The 20,502-nt window shown below is 31.1% G+C and overlaps 4 protein-coding genes across 5 annotated transcripts; 2 read left to right on the top strand and 2 right to left on the bottom strand.

Moving 5' to 3' along the window:
- Positions 1 to 2,549: 2,549 nt before the first annotated feature.
- LOC148228960 (U6 snRNA-associated Sm-like protein LSm5) lies at positions 2,550 to 4,180 on the bottom strand. Its single transcript, XM_088199510.1, has 3 exons — positions 4,022 to 4,180; positions 3,768 to 3,964; positions 2,550 to 3,701 (listed from the first exon to the last, which is right to left on the bottom strand). The coding sequence occupies exons 1-3, from the start codon at positions 4,068 to 4,070 to the stop codon at positions 3,669 to 3,671; spliced, it is 279 nt and encodes a 92-aa protein (XP_088055636.1). The 5' UTR covers positions 4,071 to 4,180; the 3' UTR covers positions 2,550 to 3,668.
- A 30-nt stretch (positions 4,181 to 4,210) lies between these two features.
- On the top strand, positions 4,211 to 5,221 carry LOC148228959 (4-vinylanisole receptor-like). The gene is made up of 3 exons (XM_088200257.1): positions 4,211 to 4,279; positions 4,338 to 4,493; positions 5,165 to 5,221. Exons 1-3 carry the CDS (start codon positions 4,211 to 4,213, stop codon positions 5,219 to 5,221), a joined length of 282 nt encoding a protein of 93 aa, XP_088056383.1.
- Positions 5,222 to 5,279: 58 nt separating this feature from the next.
- tsu (40S ribosomal protein S12 homolog tsunagi) lies at positions 5,280 to 6,612 on the top strand. The gene is made up of 4 exons (XM_088199150.1): positions 5,280 to 5,470; positions 5,682 to 5,902; positions 5,963 to 6,076; positions 6,227 to 6,612. The coding sequence occupies exons 1-4, from the start codon at positions 5,410 to 5,412 to the stop codon at positions 6,335 to 6,337; spliced, it is 507 nt and encodes a 168-aa protein (XP_088055276.1). The 5' UTR covers positions 5,280 to 5,409; the 3' UTR covers positions 6,338 to 6,612.
- A 43-nt stretch (positions 6,613 to 6,655) lies between these two features.
- On the bottom strand, positions 6,656 to 20,165 carry LOC148228957 (uncharacterized). Of its 2 annotated transcripts, none has more exons than XM_088199151.1 (3): positions 20,140 to 20,165; positions 19,684 to 19,754; positions 6,656 to 7,267 (listed from the first exon to the last, which is right to left on the bottom strand). In XM_088199151.1, exons 2-3 carry the CDS (start codon positions 19,732 to 19,734, stop codon positions 7,151 to 7,153), a joined length of 168 nt encoding a protein of 55 aa, XP_088055277.1. In that variant the 5' UTR covers positions 19,735 to 19,754; positions 20,140 to 20,165; the 3' UTR covers positions 6,656 to 7,150. The 2 variants fall into 2 exon arrangements, with proteins under 2 accessions (XP_088055277.1, XP_088055279.1); XM_088199153.1 differs by lacking the exon at positions 20,140 to 20,165 and adding an exon at positions 19,827 to 19,912.
- Between the last annotated feature and the right edge of the window lie 337 nt (positions 20,166 to 20,502).

Genomic DNA, 20,502 nt, shown 5'->3' with positions numbered 1-20,502 from the left:
TATTTCTTATTCTTCTAATGTTACTATTATAAGATATATTATTGGTTTTATTTACTTATCAAAAAACGATATAGAAAATATTATTATTTATTGAATTTTAATTAGTTTAAGTTATTGATAACACATATGATTACTTAACTCTTTAGTGTTTTATGCAGATTGTTTTTATTTTTTTTAAATATTTCCTTTTAAAATAAAAATTAGCGTTTTTAATAACACAATTTGCTTACATTTTTATGTATTTAATTTTTAACAGTACAGTCGACCCCCGTATTGCGTAGGAATTGGGACTTCGTTATAGAAATACTACGCTATAGGGGACTAGGAACCCATACAAAATTTAAGGTTAGGTTCTTTCAACTGTATTTTGTGAATTTAACGAAATCATTTTTTCCCCATTTTTTTATGTATTAAATAACATTGTATTTATTTTGTAAACAAGAGCACGTGCCCTATGTTCTTATTGCGAAACGTGCGCGAAGAATATCTTTGATTTTGCGAGTGCCGGGGGAGGCAAACGCAGCAATTTTTTGAGTTATCTTTTTAATAATATTATCTATTAATCTATTAATAATATTAAGAAAAAACAACAATGGTAGAAAAAGTCTTTCTACTACGTCGGCAGCGGCATGAATTTATTGCCTGGACAATTTTTGCCCCCCTCCCACTGGAAGAAGTTGAAATGACGTCCCTGTACTACAGTAAAACAAAAAAATAGTTCGTAATACAATATTATTATTAATAATTCTAATTCAACCGTTGCAGTGCTCTCAGGTGATTACATGAGATCACCTGGCATTTCTGCATTCTATTCCGCTCTCTATCGCACACATTATGCTCCCCATATATGTATCTCTTTAAATCGCAGACAACTTGCCCAAGAACCAGTTTTGGCTAGCGGGGAGGTATATCCAAGACATTATGACTAACAAAACTTTTATTTGTTTTTTTTTTTGATTAATTAACCAATAGTCTAAATATCAACCGCTTCTTTATTGTGTCCTTGTGTCGATATTAAAAATTTATAAACAGATTTTTAGAGAACGAATAGAACGAAATATCATGAATTAAAGATTAAGCTGAAAATCTGAAACATTTTTAATGTCTCTTTAATTGTGTATAATTAAATTTAATTGCTGATTAAATATTTATCATAAATGAAAGTATATAAATGGATTGTCTTTTAAATTAAATAACAACTAATCAACATGGAGGGTGGAAAGAAGAAGCTATCGGAGACATTTACTTTAAACTTATTCATCTTGAGAATGGCGAGTTTCTATCCAATGGACACGAAAAATTGCAATATTAAAAGCAAGATTATTAAGCAAGTTTATAGCGCTACTGTTCTATCAATGTATATTTTGCTTGTGCTGGCTCAAATTGTGAATATAATTCAGGTGATGTATAGTTTAACTAGTTAAATATAATTCATTGCTTTATACTGTTCACACTTTTCTGTAACTTCTGTAAAAAAATCTTAGCCGACGAAATATTGGTATTTACAGTGCGAAAAATCTACGTTGTACCGTGATGTACATTTCGTATACATGTAAAAATAAGTGAATTAAAATGAAAAAAAGAACACTTCATATAATAAGATTATCTGTACACTCGGTGTACACAAAAAGTTTATAATGAAAATAATTAAAAGGCAAAATTTCAAATCTTTTATTTGCTTGGCACAAAGAATAAAAAAAATATCAAAGTTAATTGGCCTAATAGACAAAACTTTGAAACTATATAATTTTCAGTTTTTAAACAGTTATTTAATTTCAAAAATAATTTGTTTCCAAATACATAGATAAATTCTAATTAATAAATTGTTCAATAGCTAGTAATTTCTAATGGCTAATTTGTAAAATAGTTGATTTATGTTCTAATAGTTAATTTATAAAATATATTGTTTTTATTTTTTCCGCAGCAACAATGTCATTTTTATTTTTAGTGTCCTCCTTTGATATTTCCAAAATTTTGTCACCTTACTGAAATTCATACATATTAGGAAAGAAATCCATTTCATAACAGCATCCAACACTTTTTATACCATTATTTTATTATTATAGTCCAAATTTGTTAATGTTTTACCTGTGGGACATTTAAATGTTCATGCGAGATAAGTCACTCTTTGCGGGACATTTGTCATTCCCGCGTCCCAGATTATATATTCCAAGAAATGAATATCAACCATTCTTCTCTTCTTAACTAATCATGCGTGATTCGGGTGGTGCTAACATCTTTAAAATTGTTCTGACACTGGAGGTGTGATGCGTAAAACGGCAACGATGGTTTCATTACCTGGTATGGGAAACTGTTTTGATTTTCTATCTGTTTATACGAAATGGTTGTTTATTTAAAAAAAAAAACATAAAAATTAACGTGTGTTCTGTCAGGTTTTGCACCATTATTTGATATCGTGGCAAGACAAGTTCCATTAATTGCGCCGAAAAGGAAATTTTAGTGTCATATCGCTAGTTGATTGTCCTCGAAATTTTTTTGTTGTATCTATGTTGTTCGTTACAATGCTATGTTAATAAAAAAATATGTTGTATGTGTTTGAAAATGTATAATTTTATTTATTTGCTTAGGACTGGAAAAATACAGAAATGGTTATCTATATGTTTCCGATGGTTTTATTACAAATTATAACCGTGGTTCAGTTGACAATTCTGAGATTGAACATAAATCGAATTCAAAAACTATTTCATCAATTAGATGGTTAGTACCAAATTTAATATTTTATAATAAAGTAATTCGCTAATATTATGTATTTTAGACGACAGTTGGAATTATAACAATGCGTTTTCTCAGTCCTTACTAATTAAAGTACCCGTGTGGAGTTTTCTTTTTGTCACTCAGCCGTTCATTGTTGGAATATTGTGGGTGATCTATCCGTATTTAAATTTGAATATGCAGGAAGAATTCCATTTTCCCGTGAAATTATGGCTTCCGAAGGTCGTTGAAGAATTCTTCGGGTAAGTTGTAAATGTGTTGATTTACTTCTTTAGCAACTTAAATAACTACTGAAATTTATATAATTTAGGAGCCATATACTTAATTTGTACGAAATAAGCATAATGATATTGGCAGGACTTGCCGAATCAACAATCAATACAACGATATGCGGTTTTATAGCACACGCTCATGCGCAATTGAAGGTTTTGAATCGATCGCTTCGAAGTATAGGAAAAGATGATAAGCAAAAAGAAATTATAGAATCCAAAGGCGACGAATTGATAATGACGTATTTAAAAAAAATATTTTATTGTAAGATTTTCAATACTGATATTCCTAAGTTGGTCGTTCCGATCAAAATTAAAAATTGCGGGAAGGTATTATCTAAGACGGAAAAGTACAATATAATGAGATCAGATTTTTTGAATTGCATGAAACACCATGATGAAATATTGAAGTGAGTCTTTTTATTCGAAAAGTATGATTTTTATTTTTTAAATTAATTAATATGATTTTCATTCTAGTTACATTAAAAATTTAGAATATGTTTTTACTTGGATTCTTTTCGGTCAGTATGCAACGTCGGCTATCATAATTTGTTTATCAATTCTGCATTTAACTACGGTGAGTATAGTGAAATGAAAATGTAACTATATTGTTATTTAATTTATTATAAATATACATATTCTTAAAAAATATTGAAAAAGCGACGTTTATGTATCAGGCATATCTCCTCCAGGTACGAGCTGAAAATATATTCGTCAATAAATATCAATCAGAAAAATATATGAAATAAAATAAGGCAAAATCACCATAGTTATGTTGTTTCCGTTGAGAAGGATCTGATCGAGTCTCGTTATTCTTCTTCCTTCTGGAGTCGATTCGTATTCCGTTACATCTTCAAGTAGCATATTCACAAAATCGTCGAAACCCAACAGAGTACCGACAATTTCTTTCTCGTTTTTCATTATGATGTGTATTCTTGAGCCGATACATTTATCCACAAGTTCTAAAGCAAAATTTAGTTACAAAACTAACATTAAAGTACATAATCTAAAAGTTTTACCTAGTGGAAGTAAAGTTGAAGGATTTGCAACTGTAGTGACCGCTGCCATTATATATTTATTTTTAAAAGTATACGCTCGCTTGATACAGACCGTTAACCTCAAATCGAGTTTGACGCTTGTAAGTGCTGCCAGTTTAAAAATATCAATTACAGGGCCAACTGAAAAATGTCGATCTCGTCTTTAGCGGCATGTTCTCGTTTGGAATGCTTATGGAACTGTATATGTATTGCTATTTTGGAGATCAAATCATTGAAGAGGTAATAAAATATATTTTTCATAATATTATTTTTGCAATATTAATATTTGTGATTTTAGAGTTCGCGTTTGTCTGAGGCTCTCTACAATTGCGATTGGGTAAATGAACACATAGCTTTTAGGCGCTATATGTTTATTTTTATGGAACGAACTAAAAAACCAATCGTTTTATTTGCTGGAAAATTCTTTTCGATGTCGCTTCAAACACTAGTAAATGTAAATAAAATATTTTTATTATGATAACTATATGATGTAGAGCTCTACATATTAACAACACTGCACAACAATATTTTCACTATAAATCCGACTCAATTATTAATTATTAAAAGGAGCACAAGTAACAAAAAAATAAAAATTATTGCAATTCACACAAACGAATTCTCGTTAGCATTTATCAAGTGCAAAAAACAGGATATATGTATTCATAAAAATCTTCTACTCTATATATAATATAAATTTTCTCATACGCCTCAAAAGCATCTTTGTTTAGTTTATTTTGTTTTTTAACCATTTTCTTATTAAATGTTAAAATTCAATTTTCATTAATAAGTTTTTTATAAAAAGGGGAATGTTCGTTGTTTTTTTAATTTTAGTTGCAAAAAACTGTGCCTAGAATTCTTAATGCAAAAACATTATTTTTGTTATCGCGATGAATTAATATCCTCTCTTGTGCTACAATATATTGCTGTATGTTTTATTATATAAAATGCTTAATTTCTCCTGTCGATAATTTAAAAACAAAACATCGTATACTTTTCAAAGCGATAATAGTTTAATTTTTCATTTAAATTGAGTTAGACGGTCTTTTCGCAGAAAATAGTGAGAAATTGTTATACAGTGTTTTTTTTTTTAATAAATGGGGGTTTAATTGTTTTATTCTATTTTAGGTCTTGAAATCATCTTATTCATATTATGCAGTTTTAAAAAGAATTAATAATAAATAAATATAGTTATTTGTTTTGTAGTATTTCTGTGATTATTCTTTTAATAAATAGTATCTTTGAGAGCGTGAACAATATATGGTTACAAATAGTCGTGTTAAGACTCACATTAATTAAAACTAACGGTTTGACGCTTCTCGCGGCGACCGCTTTTTCTCTTTCGACTTCTTTTGTATAAATTACTCACTTAAATGGCTGACGTATTGGATATTGAGAACGCTGAAGAGTTCGACGTTGACGATGAAGGAGAGCGTAAGTCTTAATTGGTGTATTTTAGTTGAATTTATATGACGTACGCATGATGTCAATTTTATACTATATCTTGCGTTTAGAGTAAACTTTTAACAGTAAATATGCTTTTACTACGATAGATAAATAAATACGTACATTATCTGACGTTTAGATCGATCATATAGTGATATTTTTGACATTTGTAATTTATAGGTTATGTCGTTGCTTTCAGAGGGTATTGCGAGGTTGAAGGAAAAGGCGAGGCGTCGTAGAGGTAGAGGTTTCGGAGGCGACGGCGAAGGAGGCAATCGTGCGGTTTCTGATAGAGGAGACAGAACTGGAGTGTACGATCGGTTAGCGGCCGGTGGCGAATTAGGACCGCAGCGCTCCGTCGAAGGTTGGATTCTTTTCGTGAGCGGAGTTCATGAAGAGGCGCAAGAAGACGATGTTCATGTATGTTGTGTGTGATCAACGGTTTTTGACACGTCAATAAGGTTTTTGTATTGATTTTAGAACAAGTTTGCCGAATTTGGAGAGATCAAAAACTTACACTTAAACGTCGATCGGCGTACTGGTTATATCAAAGGATATGCTCTTGTTGAATATGAAACGTTCGCACAAGCGCAGGTTTGTACAAAATAAATTTACATATTTAAATTAAGACCACAGTGATTTGTTTAATATTTTTTTAATGTATTGGCGTAAAGCTCTTATGTCTTGCACATGTATTTAAATAAATAAATGATATGTAATTGTAAAATATGTTTTTTTTTTTAGAATGCGAGAGAAGCTTTAAACGGCAGTGAAATACTTGGCCAAAAAATATCAGTCGATTGGTGTTTCATGAAAGAGTCCAGCGTGCCACATTCCCGCAAACAAAGGCGATGAAAACTCAATTACTGTATTTTTTTATACTTAATTACTTACTCTACACCTGGATTAAACTAATTTATGTTAACCAAAGTTCAATTCAGTTCAGATTATTTTCTAATAAACTAATTTATAAACCAGAACTATTTTCCAAATGATTTGTTGTGAAAAGTTGATTTAAGACTCACATGTAATAAAAAATGTTCAAAATTTATAGATAAATCTATTTATACGAGTAGAATATTTTTGACTATACTCTATTATTTAAGGTCTTAATAAAGTGTTCAATAAAACGAGTTTTTCATTTTTATCTTATAAGTAAAAAATAAAATACAGTTTAGTATCGATTGAATTTATTAATGGCTAATAATAAACATTTAAATAATATACATAAAACTTATACAATATTGCATCTGCTTTCGATGAGATGCTGATGGTAAAACGCTCGTTAACTCCTACCTACGTCTTAGGTTAAATTTTACGACTACGTTAGCCAAACTTATGTTGTCAAAAGACGTAATGTTAGTGAATGAATTTAACAAAAATAATAACTAAGCTATACAAAAATTCAATGAAATGTTATGGAGCGCGATACATAAATAATAAATAGGATACAATGATGTGATTATGCACGAATGACTACGGTTACTTTGGCTTTTACCAAATTCTACATACATTATTTAGCGATGTTTATTATTCACCCTAAGTTGCGGTCTTGAGTCACAGAATAAGGCTAATGCATTTTATATTAATAACAAAAAAAAATCACACAATTTTAGGTCGACCGCATTATTTTGTAATAAGGCTCCTTTTTGTGAGCTGGTGGATAAATTAAAATTTTCTGTTTTGTGTCTCTGACATTTGCTTGAGACTGAAGGACGAGAGTGCAATTCCAGCGGCGGCCAAGAACGCTGCTGACCGGAATGCTATCCTGTCGGGAGACCGAGACTGTGGACAAAGAAAAGGACAATATTAATAAAATAATAATGAGAAGAACTAAATATTGCGCAATAATTTAACGGATGTATGAGAAAAACTATACGGATGCTATAAAATTCGTATAGAATCGACCTTGCTCTTGCTTGCTGAGGTGAATGGCTAATACAGGAAGTACATTTAGTTACTATGAGTAAAATTTAAATTAAAATAATTTCCGCTTTATATTATTATCGTATTTTATTTGGTTTTGAGCTAGGTGTGGTATATGATGACAATAAGAAATTTGACAATATGTGATTAAAAATCAATAATAAATCGATTCTTTGACCTTTAACAAATTATGTACATATAATAAATTAATCACGATGTAGTAATGTTTTTATTACTAACTTAGTTTATATTCATAATGTTTAAAGTAGCTTAGCAACATAGAATAATTTAATTAAATATTAGCTTGAAAATACCTACGTAATATAAGACAAGTGCACGAAAACCTAATATTACAGATTTTATTGGAAACTATTTTTAATGGCACCTGTCAAATTTATGGGTTTATACTTGTAAACCTAGTGTTAAATTAGCAGGAAGTTGCATTTTAATTATTCCTGATGCCGAAAAGTTATAACTCGTTATGCTCAATAAATTGCTTAAAAGAAATTTAAAATTAAACATTATTTCTATTGATTTAAATTATGTAAAAACTTTAGTTCCAGCCGTTGATAAAGTCCACAGCTGCACAATATTACCTAGGAAATATGTGTGATTTCTGAAATTTCAGCAATAAGATAGTATTTTTCTTTATTATTTTGTTTGTCGGCTATTCGTTGACCATAGCTGTTAAAAATAACATTAAGATATGAAGATAAATTTTGCATAACAACGGCCACACTTGAGCTGTAGATAATGCAGCGGTACATTGAATAAAAAAAAGACTATCTGCTTTGTTTATAATACATAAATACTTACATAGAAATAATACACAATTGTTTTTTGAATAAGTTTTTGGTGTTTTTATAAAATTAAAAAAAAAATATTCCATTACAAATATGAATGAAAAATAGGACAAACATTCAAATAACACGAGTATTCTGAAAAGAGAATATATTCTAACGCTATTACATATAAATACATATAACGCAAAATTGAATGCAAATTCTTTGCTCAGTCAATTAAAAAAAAATCGTCGAGAGGTAAATAAAGCGTTATCAATTTAATTAAAAAAATAAATATTATATTATGACTCATATTTTTTAAATAGGCAGGATTTCCCAAACTTATCCTGTGATGGACGATTTTTATAACGATAATTTTAACGGAATCAAACTAAAATAAAATCGTTTATATCAGATCACTCTTCATGCGGCATGCAATCTTAGAAGTCGTCGTTTTTCGTACGTTTTAAAATATTATTATTAGATTGTAGTGTCTTTTTGTTTAAGATGCATGATACAATGTTTTTCTGGGTCTCTCCATTAAAGATGCCTCTGTTGCATTTTAATTGTAAGTTTTAAAAATTCTCATTAACTCATTGAACCCCATAGGCTGGTAAACTGGCCTGAAAAAGTGATGCTTATGTGTCGTTTGATAACTAAACGATTGGTCGATTTATCACCATTACCATACGGGTCGGTATTCTGGCCAGCAAAGAAAAGTATAGAAGGATACTTTTGACTCATCAAATGACGTGATTTTCTAATACGCAAGAAGACCGTGTACTGGTGCAAATTATGCTAGGTGTTCCAATTGTTCTATTGCATTGAGTTTGGATCCATTGAATTCTAGCAATAAATTTTATTATTTTTTTATGTAATAAATATTTGTTTTATAGTTTCTCTGAATTGATGTGTGTGCAATTATCAGAAACTAAATTAGCAAAAACTAAAAAAAAATTCTTTCTCGATAAAAGTGCTTTTTTTGTAGTCTTATTTTTGTGGAAAATTACACAGGAGCTCAGGGTTCAAAGGGTTAAACAATCTGAAATTGTAGCAATGTAAAAAGTATATTGCTAATTATTTCTTCGCTGTCATATGCATATATTTTTTGTTATATGTGATCATTTTGTTATACACAATTTAGTCGATTTAATCATTTTCTATGGCTATTTGTTATAATTTAGCTGATAAATTTAATTACTATTTTTGCCACAAAGATTTAATAACCTGATTTATATGTGAACTTTTGCGGTAATTTAAAATTGTCTCGCAGTTTTTGCTTGTGAGATTTATTTTCATATATAAAATAATTGTTCCATAAAACTGTTTGTGCACTACTGTTACGAGCGAGCATTGGTCAGAACAGTGAACACCCCATGAATAAATCCGAAGATTTACTTTAAATAAATGCACAAACAATTTGTTTTATGGAACAACGTATTTATTTACATGCATATATTTCTTAAAATAATTGCCTGTTAAATCACACCTTTTTGTAATTATCTTGCATTATGTATTCGAAGCAGAGACGCAACTAGGGGGGGGGGGGGCAAAACAAGATGTGAAATTTTTGAGATATATTTAAACTTTTTCACATTTAAATATTTAAAAAATCTATAAATAATTTATTTTTATTTCTTAGTTTTTATAAGTTGATTTTGATGTAATAATATATTTTAAAATATATTTTAGAAAATTGTGTTATATTGGCGACTTTTATTTCATTAAAATTTATATTACCTTTTGAAAATTGTCAAATGTATATAAAATATGGGGAGGGGGGGGGGTATTTTAATATACTCTTGCTACGCCCCTGATTTGAAATGCATACGAAGTTTAATTATATGCATTTCGAAATGCATATAATTAAAGAGCCATAGAACTGTTAGTATTTTAGTTCAGAACTAGTTTTTTATAACAAAACATTCCATTTCTACTCTATTTAAATTATGTAATATGGAAAATAGTAAGATTTTACTCATATTAATTTTAATGATTTTTCATGGAACATCATTGTTCCGCGGAACAAAGATTAGGACATACGTATTATTTAAAAAAGCAATTTATGATATAAATGTAATTTTACAAAGAGCACTGCTTCTTAAATACTATAAAATATAATAAATTATGTAATATGAAAAATAGTAAGATTTTAGACTCAATAATTTTGATAAATTTTCACGGAACTTTTTTTTACACGGAACATAGTTTGGTATAAGTATTATTTAAAAAAGCAATTTGATTTATACGTAATTTTACAAAGATTGGAGTGACTAAATATTATAAAATATAATAAAAATTGCTGTGCGTTTTATTGCAAGTTATTGTTTTATTATTCTTAGTGATAACATAAAATCAACAATTTAATTATTATACCGCGAGTACTAAGTACACATTTAGGGTTATCTCTGGGAGCATTATTTTTTATTGAGTCATCAGCAATGTGTGCACTCTTCTGTAGAAATTATCGATATTGCGATATAACATAGAGTAATCATTTCCACTTTACACGCAGTGTTTAAGCATTCTATAGAACTAATTGTGCAAAAAATAGAGGTCGTTTGTTTATATAATACGTTGGCGCCAGCGGTTAATATCTGAAACTTTCCGGTATTCAGAATACGCTACGCAAAAAAATATCACAAGTATCACATGCGAATTTGAATAAACATCCAATCATCGCCATCAAGCGCGATTATTATATTAAGAGACGAATTTAGAGATTCCTGGGAAATCACAATGACGCAATGACAGTGACCGTGGACGTACAACTTCGACAGGGTCGTCATCTCACTCTCGGCTTTATTATAGAAACGTTCACTTTTTGCGCGGAGAAAATCTTGGCATCGAAAGCAATAACAGCAACCGAATGGTATCTGGGTAATCATATTTGTTTGTTTGTGTTTACAAACATCTAATCTTGCGTCTCGGTATTGACCCGGATTTGCCCCCCCAATGCTGCGACTGATTTTGGATGATAAAGCGTCGGACACTCCGGTGTGTCATGATTCGCGAAATAATTTAATTGGGCTGATAATATACTGTAGGGAAAATAAGCCTAATAGCAAGCTTGATGACTCATTCGAAAGATGACGCGTTTTAAGCTGTTTGGTATCAAGGCGAAGATGATCGAACGCTGACGTATTGGCCGTAATGGGCAATAAAACGGGATGCAATCGCGACTCTTTAAACTTAGTAATACATAGATGCTTCCCCTTCCTTCCAACAACAAGAAGAAATTCGCTTCATTAAAATGAACGCGAATCGTCAATAAATTTCTAAGTAACACACGCTCCGCATAACAAAGCCGAGCATCTTCGACGCTTTTGGTGATGTACATATTAATAACAGCTGTTATATTTTTATATTGTGTTTGACAGATAGTCTTCCCGGATTTTTATAAAAAGAACTTCAAGAATATCATCGTCCAACACGCTGGTATCTTGGACTAATGAGTCGTCGTCCATTATGGCGCTATTTAAGCCGTCTTTTACGGTTGATGACCGTGGCTCGGGTGCATAATCCGCGACTAAAAGTATCACGGTTTCATTTCTCGAAGTGACACTTTCAAAATGTCATGGATGAATATGCACAACGAGCTAATTATACATTGCATTATTATAATCCGATTCATTGCTTGCGCATCATTTCACTTTTACATATTGATGTTCAACATGAACGCCAATCACACAATCTGTTACAGTGAAACGAAAATATAATTTAAAACGATTTGTCAATTAGATAATAGTACAGCAGACACACGTGGCATTAACGGTAGTCGTTTAAAAATAGCTGTAAGTTGGCGTCGTAAGCTATTTTACTTTAGAACGCGTTAAAACCTATTTATTTATATTATACATACACTTGAATATTTTTATAACTATACTTATATTTTCTAGACTAGCTAAGAGTGAAATCGGTCAAACTAATTAGTAGTTATTGATCTTGTCATCAATTTTCGTTTCAAGAAATCAGTAGGATATACATTTTAAAACAGCTTCAAGTTTCAATTATAATAAAATACCATTAAGAAATGGGTGGAAAAACAACGGCATTCTTAATCCCCGTTCATTTGACTAGTGCCGATGATTCGGAGCGGAACCAGACTCTTTGTTTTGGTACGAAAATTATATTATTATTAATAATCATTATATACACGTCTAATGCATTAATCATGTCATTACGTTTTAACTACAAATACGAAATAAATTAAAAAGCATACGCTAGAACTACAGAATCATACAGTCGTATTATTCACGGATCATCATCACTCCCCTTGTTGTTTCAAAACGTTCGTCCATCCGAGACAAAGCCAACAAAAACATGCAGGAATGCAGTGTTTAGTACATATTCGGTTAAGGAATCCAGATCTTTTTTGTTGACCGCTGCAGTGGGAACGTTTGGTAACGAACGTTTCCACTGCAACGGTGCCGACACGATTTTATTGCTTTTGACGTGAATTTTTTACTTCTGAGAAGCGAAATATGTTTTTTGCGCTCTCTTATTGATCAAAATTCGGTTTAGATATGCTTCATTCGATTCTATAATGAATTTATTATCATTTTATATTGTATTTATAGTAGATTATAAAAAATAGTGATTTTCAATGTTTATTACTTTGATTTATTTTACTACTTTTTTGTATTAGTACGTGTTAATAATTTATTTTAACACTTTTCTATTATTAATTTTCGTTAATATATTTTACATATTTTTTATATATAATTCGGCTTTTGTATTTTTTTTATACCAATTCAGAGGTTCTCAATATTTTTTGTTACGTTCATTTACTTCGTACGCCTTAATATAATTTAAAAATCATTTACATTAACCACTTAAAAATGACGCAAAAATGTCTGGCATGGATTCACCCTTTCCTATGCAACGGTATACAAAAATGAAGCGCAAAAAAGACAATGATAATTTTCTTGAGAAATTTGTTGATTTTTGAGAATTTACATAATACAAATTTACGAGTTAAGTTGGGCATGATCGGGAAAGGGTTGAATCAAATTAAATAAAATACTAAATAAATGTGTTTTATTTAATATTTCTTTAGCTATAAATGTAAATATATAACTATCTGGGGTACCTCAAACCAGTGAAAGATTGACCACCGTACATGTACGGCGATACGGCTCAAAGGGCTAATGAAATCGAAATATAAAAAAACTACCACCGACTGGTCTACTTTTTCCCCCTGGAAAAAGCTGAAATAACGTTCCTGTAAAATACATTGATAATGAGAATAACTGTCGAACCCTATTGTTATATTTTCACGTGTGCTCGATGAAAATCGGTATTTAGGGGGGTCGGTCATCAGACGATGACTGACCGTGAGGTTTGAAGTTATTAGTTAGAATGCTGACGAACAAGGGACTTTTCCCTATTTATATAAGTATGTTAATTAGATGTAAGAGAGGGGTGGTTCGTCGTCTTAGTCCATAAAAAGACCCTCTGGGTCAAAACTCGTATGTAAGTTCGTTGATCCCACATAAACAAAGAGTTGTAATATTTATCAATATATAACACTATTGTCAACTGAAAAAACTATACTGAAATTAAAGTATGTCTATCAGTGAAATTAATTTGATTAATTATAAGCTATTATCAGACCTAGCTCGCGATATTCATCCGAGAGATAAGGAAAAGGTAGAAAAACCTATTATGTGATAATCGATTGGAATTAAGATTTTATAATTATCACTAATTCAGATCTTTATTATAGATTGATATAACATTTAGTTAACGTAACAATAATTCAACGGAACCCGCACCAAGCGGAGCTACGTCGAGTATCGACCGAGACGATCGTTAGAAGAAGGAGAAAGCAGCCGCTTTTTACTTCAATATATGTTTTCATTTATTTTTTAAATCAAAAGCTAAATATATCTTTGAGTATCAATATCACTTATTACAAAGTCTGCTTATAACTAAATAAAGCACTACACAATGAGATACGCAGACTTCGGTCCAATTTCTTTGATAACGCCTGCAATTAAAAAATCTCTTTTATCGCCTCTGTTCCATTTGGCTAACCCAATTTGATTAGCGAGCGATCTTTGTTTCCATATTATATCAGCGAAGATAGACTGATGCGCATTTACGTTACACGCGTGTACGGTTCACGTGTTTTTGCGCGCTTGGCCATGATTTTCTCGATCGAAACCGGCTTATACCCCTTTCCGCGTTTCCGCAATCTGATTAGTATTCACCAGTTCCTAGTTCCGATTTTATGGTTTCCAAACGGTTGCGGTTCAAGGCCGCATACGTGTTGCGCAATACGTCAATTGGATAGTAATTGATCGTGTACGTCAACTTAGTGAGTCAACTCCGGGGGTCATATTCTTTACAGACACTCCTCTAACTAAATGCGACATTTTAAAAGTTGCCACTGGAACGTGAAACGAGTGCGCGATAAAACATTTTGTAACGATAGAAATAGCACATCGCGTAAAAAATTGGCGACTAAACAACACAAGATAATTTTAGTATGTGGAAGATTGAAGTGAACACCCAAGAATGTTCGCCTCATCATAGTACATTTCGCCTACGACCGTTACTAGTGTTAAAACTTCAACGAAGAAAAATATCCATGTATTCAATTTATTTAATACATGGGTACACACAAAGTTTATAAAAAAAGTCGAATGATAAATGATACAAATCATATAGAAACCCAGCTCTTTGGCACGCTCCTGGCGCGAAAAATGCTGGCTATACAACATAATTAGCCGCTGCCTCAACGTAACTATTGACTTTCATATACACTTGATCTTGAACATCACACAAGACAATCAAGTTGGTTTTATTTGAAGGCGGGCGATGAGGTTAAGTGTAGGAGGAACCTATGCTAAAAATGCACAATGCCGCGAATTTATCTACTGGCGGATTTTGGCCGTGATCCAAAGTGTGCGAAATATTTTAATAAATAAATGCGTATAGAATATTTTAATTAAGAGCGAATGATACATTGTAGTAGACAGAATATAGGATGTAGGAAATCATTTATTCGTATCTATGCATATCTATGCTTATCAAAGCAAGAATTCAGGGTTAAGAGTCGTTTATTGCCAATGAACTGCTTTGACGCGCAGAATGTAAACGATTTGCTAAAGTTAGCATCGCGTTCAATTGACAAAATTGGTCAGTCAAAACACTAAAGGTCGATGAGACTAAAATCGAAATTATGGAGCACTAGTTCAATGTCATTGTTTTGATATCAAACAAAAGTTTAGTATTTTTTCAGATTAGATAACGCAGTTTCACTGATGTGCGCAACATTTAAAATTCGCGATAAGAACTATTGTCATGGCAGCTATTAATATTCAAGATTCTGAACTGTGCGTGTAATACTAATTGTGTGCGTAACGAACAAAAGAGCAGTTATGCATATCCCCGCAGCTGTCAAATAATTTGCAATAAAATCGTTGGAGCTCACTTTAGCAAAAATAGGATCTGTGCCGATCAGACACAATACACACGAATTGCATATTTTAGAGAATAAACACGTCGTCAAATGTATAGTTTGAATATATCGATGAAAGGTATTAAATAAATCAAAGGGTCTGGTTCCACCCCGAATCATCAGCATTGGTCAAAATTCATGGAATGAAAGGGACGCTAGACTCGTTCTCAACGATATATAAGCTAGAACACTATCAAAACTTCAATACTTTGCAATTAGAACTTAGTTCGACTCGATTTTTTAGACAGTGAGAACAATGGTGAAATTGAAGTAGATATTCCTCTCACTGATGACCTTATATTTTAGTTTTAGTATTCAATAAATACAGCTAATAGCGTTAGTATTTACATTCATATGTAAATTATGGAAAATTTTGTCTTAATAAATTAATAATGCAATGCATCAATTTACATACATGGTGCAACGTCTTAAAAGCAGATTTTTCCATTGCCCAAGAGCAACGCTCTCACAAAGTGACATATAAAGGGAAAGTTGCCTTAACGCGAGAATATCAATTAATACCCATTTCATTAGTGTCGTGCATATTTGGAACTGGTTATCTATCTTCCTGATCTAGTTTATACATTTTCACAATGAGTTTGCTCTTAGACGCTAATCAATTTTAGAGCACGCTTTTTTGTGTGCTAAGTTTATTATGATGCTTAGCAAAATTCTTCCATAATAATGTAAAAAATATAGCAGCAATTTAGTACCATGCAGCAGTTTTTCATTTGCATTGTGTATATTCAGAATAGTGAATCGGCACTAGAGAACCTCGTGAACACGAAACGTGTAAAACCAGTTTAGTATTAAATTTGAAGGTTAACTTTATAGATGCATGTGCCAATTTAGTTTATCTTATGCAAATATTGAATTGTTTATAAAGAAGAAAAAAAGTTCTCTTCAAATAAAAACAAAAATATTCTTTTAAATGGTTAGATTATTTAGATATTTTTTTTAATGGGTTAAATCTGAGATTTATTAGTTGTAGAAGTATGAAAGGTTGGATATTCAAGAAATATTGAAGATGAATAATATAGTATTTATATATGTTAGAAAATAATATGTTACCAGAGTATTTTAATAAGTATTTAATTATAAATAAAGATGTACATAGATTTAATACTAAAAATAGTATAATAAGGAAGTGAGTACGGCCAGGGGAATATTGCATGGAGGTGTGTTCTTGTATAATAATATTCCAAAAACAATTCGCAAAAATCAAAACGTAGCGGGTTTCCTCAACTGAATAAAGAAACACATTCGTGCATTGAAAAATGAATTGTATTATTCAAGTATTTTTTTATATTCTATGTACATATGTTTACATTATAAGTTATATGTAAATTTTGATTAAATTAATAAACAGTGCAAGCATTTTGTGGGAATATTTATTACAAAAGCTCATAATGATTTTCTAAATTTATTTTAATTGCTTAATAATGAAAGCATTCGGTTAATTACACATTTATGACATATACATTACTGCTACAATGATAAAATCCAGTGGTTACATTATTTATTTATTAACAAATTTTGTTTTTCAAAATTTTTGCTTAGATAAAAAACTGGGAAATCGTTTTGAATTAAATTAGTTTTTATTTAAAAATTATAATAGTCGGGACCACCCATGATCGTTCTGACGAAATTTATCGTAAGAGCTTGCTAAAAGCTTGGAACTGTCTAAAAACGAAGTTTTGTCCTTGTCGGTGTTAAATACGATTGCATATATGAGCGTTCAGATACGCAATCGTATGTACCAAATTAATATTAACAACAACAAAAATCTGTATCCGCCCCGAATCATTGAATTAGCTAGACTAACGAGAATTCTTCCCTCAATCATTTCAGCTTTATCCAGGGGGGGCCAGTTAGTATGACTTTTTAAAAAATTTCTGGTTAAATTCAAGGTGTCCCTTTTTGGAATCCGAAGCAAAAGTAATAAAATCCTGACTTTTACAACAATGTTACGAGTTAGAATCGAATGAAGCATAGCAAAACAGAATTTTGACCAATAGGAGAGCGCAAAAAACCATTCAACAAAAATTCACGTCAAAAGAAATAAAATAGTGCCGTCGCAGTGGAAATGCTCTGTAATCTAGCGTTCATATTAAGATTTATAAATAAAATATTGCGACTTACAAAGAAGCACATCTAAACCGAATTTTTACCAATAGGCGAGAACGCTCGTTACCAAGCGTTCCTACTGCGATGGCGCTGACACAATTTTATTGCTTTTGATGTGAATTTTTGACTTCTGAGAAGTGATAACTGTTTTTACGCCATCTTATTAACCAAAATTCGGTTTGAATATACTTCAACCAATACTTTCATATCAGAAGTTGGTGAGGATAGTCATCATATTTTTAAAATAGTGTATTATAGTGCAGACTAACTATGGAGCAATATGTGAGATTTGCCTGTTTTCTTTTTCCGCTAATTTTTATAGTTGGACTTGACTGTATGTATTTTGGGCTTGACCTTATGAAAGTCCTAAAACAATTTGTTTTAAAACTATTATTAGGATTTAATTTGGAATTTAACAGCAAATGAACGTTTCGCAACTGACAAATTGAGTTTCATAGATATTTTAGAGCAGCATCTTAGCGTATATCACTTTAATTATATTTTCGCTGGTAGAAATATATATTTACTGGTGAAAATGTATTTGAAAAATATAACTTTACTAAAAAAATTTACTATTTTTTTTATTATTGAATTATTTTCATATTTATTAAAAACATTTAATGGTGTTCGGACTAGTTACAGTTAGACAAGAAACATTTTCGACCTTTTTTCGATATTTTCAACCATAAATTAACAATGGCAGTGGAGATAAAATAGTCCCAGTTAAGCTATGTTATGATTTATGAACTTCAACTCCATCATAATGCGACAATACCAGTTAAAAACACATGTAATTCAATGGGCAGGGATGCCATTAAATTTAGTGTCAAATGTGATTCTAAAAATTTCGTTCCGGGAATTTTGACATTGAATATCTACGTAAAGGGTTGTTAGTGAGGATATTAGTGTTGCCATCGAAGCACAAAAGCTCGATGTTTTGCCTACACCCGTTCAGACATTTATAAAGTTAGGAAAGGTGTTAATTTGTAGAATATGGGTATTTCATAAATTGATTGAGGAAAACCTCGTTAATTAATGATTCTAGAGCAGAAATTGTTACTAAAGAAGTAATCCTTTTCTTTAACACGCGACGTAAAAAGCAGTGGTTGGATGCCAATCGACTCCCAATTACAATCCCGAGAACAGGATTACACCCCAATGCATTTGGTGGATATGAAGGGTATACTTCATTATGCGTTATTGGATTATATGCAGACACACAATGTGCTCAGCTAATTCGTTTATAAGCGACCTTCCATTATAAATGAAAGAAGGGTAATTTTACAACGAGATAGTGCTCGCTAGAAGACGATAGAAAAAATCAGTGGACAATTTTGGGAACTACTTTCTCATCCACCGTATTCTTCAGAACTATCATCTATTTATATTCCTAAAACAGTTTTTAGATGGAAAAAAATATTTTACAAAAACGAATTTATTGCTTCCAAAAATACATAATTTTTCGAATCAGATGTAAAACATTTTGATAAACATGTGGAGAATAATTATAGAAAAATATGGAGAACGTATAATTTAGTAAAAGTATTATATGTTTTAATTATAAACTTAAAAAATGCGGACTAATTGTTTTTTTTTGCTCAAAAACTCAAAAAAGGTGTATACTTGCTAGCTACCGTTAATATACATAATTTATTTATTAAAAATATTAATACATATATTAAATAAGAAGTTGTCGATTTAAATAAGTAAATTCGTAGCTGTTATTGTGTATATTAAATGTTTACACAGTTTTATCATTCGTTATAATTAAACTTGAGGTATATAAAATATTTTTTTACCTCTTAAAATGACTTGTGTGAAAATGAAAGTGAAGAAACGAGACTCAATTGGAATATGGTAATAATGCACAGAGTTTAACGTTAATTTTAAGTACATACCTGAGAATATGTCAGCCGAAGCGCTAAGAGAGCAGCTTGCGTGGTCTTCATTGCAACGTTTGTGCAAGTTCCTGAACAAAAAATATATTATTGTTACATAATACAGACATTTTGTTATAGTATACATTGAATTAGATTTGGACCTAATTTGAGATGGGGTTTTAATACATAACAGTCAAACAGACTTATCGCAACGAGTTGTTACTTGGTTCGAGTGTCAACGTAGACTGAGTTATCCGAGCGAACGGAGCGGCACATTGATTATTTTTAGCAATCAGACATTTACATAACCTAACATAATTGGTGAAAAAAATAACAAATATGCCTCCGCGCGGCACCAATTTTGCGCTGCAAAATAAAAGTGGCTCTCGTTCTTTTAAGCGATTCGACCGAAAGAACAAGGAAGGCCCGTGTAAAATAAGCGAAAATGTCACAGCGAAAAATCAAGCTACCCACCTGACGGAAGACAGACTAAGAAGGACGACAGCGCCTCTAGCGGCCGACCTAGGAAACTCGAGTGCATTGTACACTTTGTGCATCGATGCATTTGTCAAACGACGAACGTGTATAGGCTACTTTAGAAATTAATTAATTACTTTTTTATATTATTTACAAATTAATAATAGATGTTACTTATTCAAATTATATTTTATTGTGTGAACATACAAGTGTTAATTTAAGAACAATTGTATTATATATAAGAATATTTTAGTCTATGACATTTTATCCCTTGATTGTCTATTGATCGATTTCATTCAATTTCATTCACATGTAATGGCGGCCCATTTGAAAGTAGCGTCGACCGAATCACAGATGTCG

Source organism: Plectrocnemia conspersa, unplaced genomic scaffold (genome assembly GCF_051122295.1).
Source record: "Plectrocnemia conspersa isolate PC_06_02 unplaced genomic scaffold, ASM5112229v1 ptg000012l, whole genome shotgun sequence".
Classification (NCBI taxonomy): Eukaryota; Metazoa; Arthropoda; class Insecta; order Trichoptera; family Polycentropodidae; genus Plectrocnemia; species Plectrocnemia conspersa.
Note: the sequence above shows the minus strand (reverse complement) of the source record. Positions and strands in the feature narration are given on the sequence as shown.

Coding starts and splice junctions, on each gene's coding strand:
- tsu (XM_088199150.1), top strand. CDS start 5,410: ATGGCTGACGTATTGGATATTGAGAACGCTGAAGAGTTCGACGTTGAC. Junction 5,471..5,681: donor CGTTGACGATGAAGGAGAGC/GTAAGTCTTAAT, acceptor CGTTGCTTTCAG/AGGGTATTGCGAGGTTGAAG. Junction 5,903..5,962: donor CGCAAGAAGACGATGTTCAT/GTATGTTGTGTG, acceptor TATTGATTTTAG/AACAAGTTTGCCGAATTTGG.
- LOC148228959 (XM_088200257.1), top strand. CDS start 4,211: ATGTTCTCGTTTGGAATGCTTATGGAACTGTATATGTATTGCTATTTT. Junction 4,280..4,337: donor GAGATCAAATCATTGAAGAG/GTAATAAAATAT, acceptor TTGTGATTTTAG/AGTTCGCGTTTGTCTGAGGC. Junction 4,494..5,164: donor CGCTTCAAACACTAGTAAAT/GTAAATAAAATA, acceptor ATTCTATTTTAG/GTCTTGAAATCATCTTATTC.
- LOC148228957 (XM_088199151.1), bottom strand. CDS start 19,734: ATGAAGACCACGCAAGCTGCTCTCTTAGCGCTTCGGCTGACATATTCT. Junction 7,268..19,683: donor TTCGGCTGACATATTCTCAG/GTATGTACTTAA, acceptor CTTTGTCCACAG/TCTCGGTCTCCCGACAGGAT.
- LOC148228960 (XM_088199510.1), bottom strand. CDS start 4,070: ATGGCAGCGGTCACTACAGTTGCAAATCCTTCAACTTTACTTCCACTA. Junction 3,965..4,021: donor TTCAACTTTACTTCCACTAG/GTAAAACTTTTA, acceptor ATTTTGCTTTAG/AACTTGTGGATAAATGTATC. Junction 3,702..3,767: donor ACGGAAACAACATAACTATG/GTGATTTTGCCT, acceptor ATATATTTTCAG/CTCGTACCTGGAGGAGATAT.